Below are 10,913 nucleotides of genomic sequence, written 5' to 3' on the forward strand. Positions count from 1 at the left end.
CAGAATAAAGTTAGGGAGAAAGAGAAAAGAGGTTCAAGATTAGAAAGTGCCCCTCAAAGTATGAATATAGGAATGGAGGGAAACTCACACCATTATTTACCACTGGGACCAACGGGCAAAACGACCAATATAGAGGCAGTGACTGCTTTTCAGAATTTATTGTAAAAAATAGTATTAAACAATAGGAAAAAAGCCACTCCTTGTTCAACCCACCACATATTGCTTTATGTGGAAACAATGGAAAAATGTGACAGAAATGTATTTACCCACTCCTATCCATATATCAGATAATCCCAGCTACTCAGGACATGCTCATGGGAAAAATATTGGCAGTATCACAGCATATGGAAGTGGAAATAAAAAACATGCAGTATTTTCAATTGCAGTTGGGAGGCTTATTTCCTGGAGTCTAAAGATCATGTTGTTTTATCTGTTTTCCTTTAGCATAATGTACATTATCAGACTTTCATAACTTCAGACACAGGCAGAAAGCCCTGATTTTTTGCCAGTGGTGACATACCCACCTCAAAGATAAATGTGGAAGTCAGAATGTCTGCCTTATTTCTGTTTGCAATTTCCTTTCCATAGGAACATGCACATGATATAGTTCCTGCTAACAGATATTTAAAGCTTGGCCAGCCCTTTTTCACTTGTACCAGTTCAACCCCACTGGAGGTCCTCAGGGCAGCAAAACAATAGAGAATAGACTTCCAGCTCCACTCTGCATTTTTTCTGGCCAAAAACTGCTTGTCCTAACACCAAATTATTTATGTTAAACATACTTGGTAGGTCTTCTGCTTTTGTCTACAAACAGAAAGATGCCAGATTCTGCATTAAACTGTATTACAAAAAAATGTAAACCAATACATTCCACAAATTTTTTTTTTATTTTTTTTTTTTAGATTTTCTGGCTCATGTCAAAACTGTGATGTACCAGTGTTAACTTGAGCAAAGCTCAATTTAAACAGAGCCCCAAAATCCTAAGTGCACAGTAGTATTTACCTGGTATAATTAGCTTCATTATCAATTGCTGAAAAGTTGACTTAGCTTCAGTTTCATGCTCAAAGGCATTAATCAGAGAAAAGTTAAATTACGTGGCACCTCTGAGACCACCTCAGTTTCAAGTCCAGGGATGAACTTACACATAAATAGGTGCATTGTTTTAGGTAGACACAAGTACAGAACCCAAATACTCAGAAAACAGAGGCCAGCAGAAATCTATAGACAATGCTAAACAACAGTACCTAACCATTTTTTTTCCCCACTCCCGGGCTTGCCAAAAACCTGATAACAGCAACCACAACAGTTTGAGGTGACTCACACAACTGACAGTCACTGGTGTAGAGCGCAGTGGAAATTTTGGTCATTCTGAAGGAAGATACAATGAAGCAATACAGGAAATTCCATACAGAGAGGACAAAGTCAAACATTTGTTCTCTTGCACATCATAAAAAGTATTTTTGGTTACAAATTACCACTGCAAACAATCTTCTCATAGATAAAACTAAAAATGTCTCTACCTAAAAAGCTTTGAGAAGGGTCAAAACCCCACAAACCATAACTAAAAAACTTTCTCTATGTCCTCTTCCCTTCTGAGTCGCAACAGCCTCCTTATTTTAAGAAAGGCCCTCCTCCTGGTCAATCAGTTCCGTTTTGGTGGAGAACACATCAGCCAGCATGTGCTTTGGGATTTCAGATCCCCGAACTTTTAACGTATAGCACGCATTCTCTACTTTTGCCAGACTCTGTTTCAAGGTATACAGCTTCTTAGATACTTCGTAAGGTCCAGTGTTGCCAATGAAAGTAAAACCATCATAAATCTGACGTAAGAACTGGCTCAGTTCAAAGGGTGTGTCTATGTCACCATTTCCAACACTGCTGATGCACAACCGCATCAGCTCTCCAGTCAGATCAGCCACTCCCAGCAGGTAATCTACAGGTGTTACCTTCAGGCTCCAAGTGTGTGGTTGTTTATCATGGGAATTGGAGATCTGAAGACAGAACAGAACAAAGTCCAGTACAGAGAACTATGAAAAAAGCAGTTTATAATGGTTCAAATACACACTAACTTATCTAACATAACGGCTAATTAAAAACATTCTGGAAAATTAAATTGCATGGCACTTCCACACAGTCTGATTTCAGAAGTACTTATCTCCTTCCAGCATACCAGGAGGTATGAAAGCATCATTTCCACTTGAGATGTGATTTCCCGTTCTAGCAAGCATGATAAACATATCCTGCTTCTACCATCTCTATTTGCAAACAGAATTATCACATCTTTGTAGCAACATTTATTTGCAGTTGCTTTTTTTTTTTTTTGGCTGACAGATCTCAGCCTAATAGGTTGAAATTTTCCCTAAATGGTCTAGCAAAAGCTACCAAAACAATCAAGAATCAAAAAGTCTGCATTATGAAAACAAATCATATAATTTTGTAATAGTATCTTGAATTTCAAAATACATTTTCTACAAGAAGCTGATAGATACAGTTCTCAGGTCTGTTTTATATCATCAGAACTCATTAAAATAGCTAAAACACTACTTCATGAAGAAAACTCATCACAAAGTTACAGGTTTGCTCCTATATGCAAGTTTCTGATACTTTTTATTGCCAAAATATTGGTAACTTGGGAGACAATGCAGGTTTCTTGCTGTTCCCTTTTTCCCTTAACATGCTATTCCCAAATTGGTAGCTCTGGTCAGAGGTGTGTATACAGGGGTTAACAACTTCCCAGTTTGTTAAAACAAGTGTGTCACACTGGGTTTGCCTCTGGTAAGAACAAATGAAATTAAGCTAAAAACTTGGCTTCTTTGCAAATATCTTACCAAGAGAATGAAGAAAGAATAAGAAGCGCTCTACAGCGGAATCTCTTCAATATAAGCGGACTCAGGAATTCATCTAGAGCAGTAGTGCTGTGCATTACTGTACATTGCACGTGCACTGCATGTGCATTTCTGTACATGACTACAAAATCACCTTTTGTTCCCTGTCAACAATCAACCTGTACCCAGTTTACTGTGGTTGGTGGCAGTAGAACTTCTTGCACAGGGACAAACTATTTAGGGCAAGGTAGGAGTATGGGCAAGTCAAGAAACAGCAGATACGGTATTAGGGCTAAGGTATGACGGGACACAAGCTTGTCCTCTGAGGGGAAGCATCAAGATCAACTCCAGGAAAGTTACAAATGACCAAGCTAAGACATATGCAGTACATTTTAGCAGAAGCTGAATACAGTGCCTCCTGTGACTAGTTCAGTAAGATTTCATTCATGGAGTTCATCCTGCTTTGGATTCGTTTGTGTCCCCCAACTTCTGCTACATCACTATACAGCAGTAGGATTTACAGGCAGTCCCAGACATTAAAAATCCCTCCTCTACATTTGTTTGCTAGTATTACACTACCTGGATCTTTCCCCCTACCAGAAGTAGTTCAGTTTGTACTGAATAAAAAGGATGTGAAATTTATAAACTTGTATCCCACCAATTTAGTTTACAACTCGTCAGAATAAAAAGCATGTTTTGAACAAGTGAGTCAAAGCCCACATGTATATCTAATACCATTCCACTAACTGGCCTTATTTAATCAGATGCCAAAAATGTGACTAAGCTGACTTACTGCATTTCCACCCCAGAAAGATGTTTGTCACATGAGAAAAAAAATCTTTTACCACGTTTGTTGTTTCTTCTCTGTCTTCCGCTGTAAATACTAGTTGTTTGTTGATCTCTTCAACACTAATCAAAGATCGTGTTTTGATAAAATACTGAAATGAGACTGCTTCAACATACTCTTGAAGTCCTGCAACAATAGCAGAATAATTAAACTAATGATTCAAACTTTCTAGCAATGATCCATGCTCACAATTATTTCTTTTTTTAATAAATCTTTAAGTGAGACTATTTTAAGGTTACTAGCAAAAAGTGAAAACTAAGATAATACAGAAATAACATTGAAACATAACCTAACATAGCATGCTTCTGAAGTACAAAAACCAGACTAAGAACACAGCAGATAAACATTTTCCAAGTTTTACTCCAACACCATTTTAAAGAACCTTCCTTAGTATCAATATAAAGCATCTTGTTGCTCTCAGAAATATCCTGAACAGCAGCTCACCACAATGTCCCTCAGGGGTCCATATTGGGACCGGTACTCTTTAATATCTTCATCAGTGACACAGACAGTGGGATCGAGTGCACCCTCAGAAAGTTTGCAGGTGACACCAAGCTGAGTGGTGCGGTCGACACACCTGAGGGACGGGATGCCATCCAGAGGGACCTGGACAAGCTTGAGGAATGGGCCCATGTGAACATCATGAGGTTCAAAAGGCCAAGTGCAGGGTCCTGCACCTGGGTCGGGGCAACCCCTGGTATCAATGCAGGGGGTTTTGACTAGGTGGCCTTTAAAGGTCCCTTCCAACCCAAACCATTCTATAAGCTTTTAAAATATGGCATTTGTATGATGCAGAGTGCAGATTACTATTTCATGAGTTCACAAAGACACAGGATGTAATGCAGAGAAAAAGACTGCAGATAAATCAAAAGCAAGGCAGCTCACCTACAAAAAAAAGTTTCCTTTGTTTCATCTTCTTAGCAACAGTAGATACTTGTATAAAACTGAATTTGCCACTTCTTTATTTTGTGGGAATTAGTTAACAGGCTCCTTGAAATATGCAAGTTAGGTGAAAGTCATGTTCAGGACAAAGCATCTGTTGTTACAAATCACTCCAGATCAAAAATAAAATAATAAAAAAAAAAATTAACCAGACAGGGCTGTGATATCCGACAAGAGGAATATTCTGAACAACAGCTCTGTCCAAAAAAAACTTACACACTAAAAACAAGGCATGCAGGGGGACAAAGGGAGTTGCTGTGCAGGCAAGGAAATAAAAGACAGGATAACAAATGTAGCTTGTACCAGATTTGTATGCCATCTGCAGCCACCTGCCACAATTACCTCTCACTACCTACATAGCAGATGGTGATTTTCTGTATACATTATAGCAAAGGTGAGATCTAAAAAAGAGCTTGAATGTTCAGACAGCAATTTCACAGGTTCTGTCAGTTCTCCCCTATGTGCAGACGGCAGATTTGGGGAACGCATGTGGGAAAAGCTCATAAGCAGAAAGATGAAGTTGGCACTGTCAGTGTAAAAAAAGCAGAAACAAACGTGAAACAAACACCCCAGCAAGACTAAGCTAAAAAAGGGTTTGAAGACAAATCAGTGCATGTGTGTACCTGACCTATGGACAAAGAAAGTGCCAAAGGAGGACGTTAAAGGAACAGACTAACATGACACAGATGGTTCCTAGTAGAGCCATTCTGAGACATTTTAAGGGGATGGTTTCACTGCAAGAGAAGCAAAGAGGTGACACTGTCATATCACACTGCAAGAGAGACAGGATTAGACAATAGTTTTGCCAGTGTGTAAAGTGAGAAAATGCAGAGGTACCCAAGGGTACCAGAAGTAGAACCCTGGTTTCATTAGAACAATCTTAAAATCCTCAACTGACCTCTACAGGGCCAGTACCTCAGACTATAGTGTTATGCAGAAAGCAGCAAATTTAGTCTTCATCTGGATCAAAGAAAAAGTCTAAATCAAAAAGAAGAGAACATAGATTTGAATAACAGATGTGGGTGGAAATGCCCCCGAAAAAACAGAGGTAACCTCAAGGGAAAATTCAATTGTAGAAGGCTTTCCACATTACAATCACAAAAGCTTGATAAGTGACCTGCGTTTTTTCCTTTTAGATATGTATTTGCAAGGTGAGCGGAGGCAATTCAGACAGGTAATTCAGCTTGCACCCTTTATGCTTCTGTACAGCAGCAGTGGGAAAAGCAGAATAAACATCCGTCAACCAAAGCCACACTCAGCACTGCTGTTCACAAATCAGAACACATGCAGGGAGCTGCAAGGCCTATTAAATATAATAATTTAATCAACTGAATTCAGGTAAAGCATTCTGGGCACAAGTAATAGAAGAATACTAGATAAAAGCTACTTGGGATCTTCTAAGATAAGTAACTTCAGAGGTTGCGGTAGGTAGATTTCATCACCCATTGTTTTACTGACTTACCCTCTGACGTAATACGGTCAGTAATTCATTATGAAATTTTGGCTTTTTCTGTGGATAAGCTGTAGGCTACCAGATACAGCAGCACTCAACATGACAACATTTGTGAGAATCTCTCTCTGCTATCTGTGGAGAAGACTATCACATATGAAGAATCAACTTGGCACCTTCTCAAGTTCTCAGAGAGATCAGGTCTGAAACTTTTTGGTGAACAGTTTTCTCAATCAGTCATAACTTCTAGTTTCAGCTCACTCCACTTTATTACTTCTCCACACACATTTTGTCCTTTTCCAGAATAAGAGTTTGGATCTTCCGTTTACTTATTTTTATGTATTTTGTTATATAGTCATACTTTTATGTATGTATACACACACACTCTTTACTTCTTCCTGCCATCTCACCCTAGCTGACACGTTCCTCACTCCTCCTTGTGTAACGCCATCATGTGAATGTTGCATGCACAGTCTGGTTTGTCATTTACTATCATCTTTCCACAATTAGAGAATCTATTTCCCACTATTTACAAGTAAGTCTTACAAACCCTCTTTTAAAGTTGTTACCTTTACAAATAGACTGGTAACAAATCCTGGTAACAACTACTTTGCAAAAAATATTTGTATTTGCCTTTTTTTTTTTTCTTTTTAAAGTCCTTCTTCCAGGAGTAGCTACAACATGACACTTCAATGACCTAAGACCTTTAAATAAGGTGTTTCCATGTGCAGGTAGAAGGATGTTTAAACATGTTATGTTTTAGCTTAATGGTAGGACATCCGCTATTTTCAGCAAATAATCCCCAAGGTGAAAAACCCCATCCCATTTCATTACACCATCCAACAATACCTTTCCACTTTTGCTCGTTTTGGATTTATTCCAAAATTGGCTTATTTATGGATTGAGCTGCCAGCAATGGAATAGTTTGTAAGACTGCCTTTTAAGTAGGTTTTTTTTTCCTAGTACACAGTTTGAAAATCACAATTAAAAGCACTGTTTTACTTCCACTAGCACTTCTTAAAGTTATAGATGTAAGGTAACAAAATGCTTAAGTATTTTGATATTTTATTACATTTACTCTATATAAATAGCTTGTACTAGTGACAAGTTACAGTGACCCAATAGCTTCCTTCTGTATTTTGAAATTTTATTTTCTACATAAGAACTAGAAAGTTACACTGAGGTATCTTCTGAGCACATATTATCTATAAAGGAGATTTTGTGCCTGAAAGTTTGTGCATTTTTTTGCCAGCTGTATCAGCTGATATTTAAGATGTTTATCCTTATCTACATATGCAAGCTCTGAGGAAGAACTGTTAAGCAGTTTCTCTAAGAAACTTAGCAAGAAATCAGGTTTCCTCAAAAAAACAAGTCATTCAAGCACTCAATCCAAGAGTCAAATGAATGCATAAGGAGTAGGAAAAGATAGTTCTACCTAAAAAAAGAGTAAAGAATAAAAGTTCCTTAATTGCAGGAGTCAGATTAGGGTAAACAAAATCTAATTCCACACAAGATGTACATGCACGCATCCATGGAAGTTTTAACCCAGAATGACAGTCAAACAACAGGTGACAGTATTCCTAAAATTGTGTGTACTTCATTTCCTCCTTTAAGTATTTGTTCAACAGTTTAAAAATGGGTTAAAATGGTTTTCAAGCCTCTCAGTTCTTAAGGTTAGCAACACCAGTGCTACTTGCCATCTTCACAAATAAGCTTCTCCTCTCCCTATTTCTTCTCAAACTCATTTTCCTTCTCTCCTTTCATTCTCTTTCTTTCCTCTTTCTCTGTATCTTTCTGTTCACAGAGCAGCCCATGCCCATGGTTAGGACAGAAGCAGGTGACAGCCTGCGTTCTCTTACCCAGCTCCTCCACTAAACTGTGCTGCAGGAATCACAGGCCAAGAGCAGGCACTAGAAAGATGGTAGGAAAATACACGCAGCAAGTTTCTTCCAGGATCACTGTATGAAGGGTGGGGCACATTATTTACAGGGAGAGTCATGTGAAACCACCCACTTGCAAATTCATTACAAATTCAAAACAGCACAGCCACAGCTCTATCTTATCATCATGTTTAGGCTGTCAAGTTACATTCTTGTAAAAAAAACAAAAACAAAGAGAAACCAACCAACCAAACCCCAAAAACCCCAAACAAACAAACACCCCACAAACCCAAAAAACCCCGACACAACCCAGAAAAAAAAGGATTCATATTCTTGTGGAAATCCCAAACAGAAAAACCGAAGTTAAACTGGAGAGCCCTTATTACTAAGTTCTGCAGAATATGGAGAGGATGGTACTTAAAGAACCCACTTCTACAAGCATACTGATCAACAAAGGGGAGAACTGGTGAAGCAAGCAAATAACTAACCAGGTACATCAACTGAAACAAGTACAAGCAATAAATTTAAAAGTATTAATATACAAATTAAATAATTTTGCTTCAGAGACAGCCTCCTATTAAGATGAAACTGACAATTCACACCTCAGTCTTCTCCATTTAGGTTCTCTGCAGACTTGGCAATGATTCCTTAGATTCACAGGTCTCTTTCCACACACAAGTGATAAAAACTTAAGTAATTAACCCAAGCCTGTGAAACAATCCAACTGCTTTGTTGATTGTGAGTGTGAAGTCAAAGGTTAAGTTTATAACAGTACACCAAAAGAGCATAAAGCCAGCTATCCTCAGAGACAGGCATGCTCTGGTCATCCTGTTGTGAAAATGGCTGAAAAGAATAATTCCACTCAGGGATGGATTTTATAAAATGGGACTAACTTACAAATACAAATGAAAGCACTAGAACAGATGTCCATAAAAGCTTACAAATTGGGGGGGCAGCAGGGGGAAGTATATCTGTTTCTATTGACTGAGTGATACTTCAAAAGCTGAGTCATTATGGCAGGTAGGGCTACGAGTAGCCTTTGAATTGTTAACGGAACTGGGGAGAGAAAAAACACAACTACGTCCACATCCACATAAACAAACTGCTCCATCTTATCAATCCAGTTGTGAAACTACTTTAGTAATCAGTACAAACCCAGATGTAAATACGCTATTTTAAATAACCTTGAACTGATTACTAATAGAATATAAATAAAGTACATATAGGCAAATCACTGCTCGATGTAATAAACTGGTTTACTATTATATCAATAATTAAATTGATGCAAATTTATTGTATTAAGCCCTGAATGCTTTGTTGAGTAGTCAATTGCTACTTGACACATCTATGACCACCAAGAAGTTCTGTTCCCTTCCATCTGCATGAGTTGCTGTATTTCAGATACTGAAGCATTAATAGTTTGCATTTTGTTTACAGTTGAATACACACCAACTCTAGGGAAAAGGTAATCCCAAGATTAGTCTGTTTTCCCAATAATTACAGAAACAAACATAAGTTCCCTTTTTAATAGGCACAGGTGCCTGTGAGAGTTAAATTACTTCCCCAAACAGGCACAAAAACCCTGCAGAAAGCTGCAAAGAGTATTTTAATCTCTCATTGCAGAGAACAGTTTAGTTGAGCCTTTTTGTTATTGTTATTAGAAACACATGTACATATAACAAATGTTAGTTTTTTTCAGATGACTCATCGTGGATGACAAACTCACAAGTTTTCATTTTGCTCCTACTTGAAGGAGCATGGTTAGTAACATGGAGTACCATGGTTACTTCTGTTACCAAGTTTTTGTTCTGAAGGGTGGGGTTTTCGTAGCAGCCAATGTTCTACATGAGTTCTTAAAAACACCCCAAACTATTGCTGTGACTAGTAGTCTTCCTGATCTCTTTGACTACTTCCAATTGCCTTGACAATTGATACAGAGTTTTAAAAGTCACTCAGATGGCAAATTTTACACTCCTAACAGCGTTGAGGGCAAGTATTCAAGATACCAGAGAAACAAAGCTCTGACTCAGTCAGGATTTTCAATGATTAAAGAAGGAAGAGCACCTAACACAACACAGTTTCTTCAGTTCCAATCCCAGTGAAAGTACTCCTCAAGATGTTGCTGTTTCCACACAACGGCCCCAACTCATTAGCACATCAGAAGTACCAATGGTGGCCATTTACCCTCATAAACATAGATCTGGTGAGATGGCAAAAAGGTGTACATCACCACTCACCAACCCCTATTTCTCACCACATGACTGCGGAAGACTCAGAGTAAGGAAGAAATGTTTCACAACGAGTGTGGTGAACCACTGGCACAGGTTGCCCAGAGAAGTGGTCCATCCCTGGAAACACTCAAGGTCAGGTGGGACAGGGCTCTGAGCAACTTGATCTAGTTGAAGCTGTCCCTGCTCATTGCAGGGTGGTTGGACTAGATGACCTTAAAAGGTCCTTTCCAACCCGAACTATTCTATGATTCTATAAAAACAAAAACCTAATCATGATGCGCTGTACCAGTTGTTTCCTGGAATGGAGTTTCTCTATGACAGATTCTGTTGTGTGATTTTAAACTAACAAACAAGAAAAGTTCATAAGATTTTTCTTGGTCTTCTCTCATGTTCCACCTGCACTTGGTTCCTGTGAAGGCTGCAGAGCTCTGGTCTGTGAATGACTGATGTTAACAGCTGCAGGGTCGAAAAAAATTCCTGAGCCAGAGCACAAGGTCTCCTCCATTTTCTAGCTATGAAACTGAATTAAAAGACAAACAACATCACTAGTTTCAGATTGTCATGTAAATAACTGCAATATTTGCCATAATAACACTGCAGGACTTTAGGACAGTCAGGTCTTCAGTTAGAACTAGGAAAGGACAATCTTTGTTTGGCCTGATCCACAACATGCATCTTTAAAAGACTGTATATAGCTTCCCTTACAGACTTACACTGCCCTCAACGGCTCCTGCCGAA

The 10,913-nt window shown here is 38.5% G+C and overlaps 1 protein-coding gene across 1 annotated transcript in view; it reads right to left on the bottom strand.

Annotated features, from left to right (window-relative positions):
- Positions 1-207: 207 nt before the first annotated feature.
- Positions 208-10,913, bottom strand: part of TSNAX (translin-associated factor X) — a 22,910-nt gene continuing 12,204 nt past the window's right edge. Inside the window, exons 4-5 of the mRNA XM_010297148.1 lie at positions 3,671-3,798; positions 208-1,991 (exon numbers count right to left, since the gene is read on the bottom strand). Coding sequence (XP_010295450.1) covers positions 1,617-1,991; positions 3,671-3,798 — 503 coding nt within the window. The 3' untranslated portion in view covers positions 208-1,616. The remainder of the gene's footprint in view (positions 1,992-3,670; positions 3,799-10,913) is intronic.

Source organism: Phaethon lepturus, unplaced genomic scaffold (genome assembly GCF_000687285.1).
Source record: "Phaethon lepturus isolate BGI_N335 unplaced genomic scaffold, ASM68728v1 scaffold7871, whole genome shotgun sequence".
In the NCBI taxonomy this organism is placed as follows: domain Eukaryota; kingdom Metazoa; phylum Chordata; class Aves; order Phaethontiformes; family Phaethontidae; genus Phaethon; species Phaethon lepturus.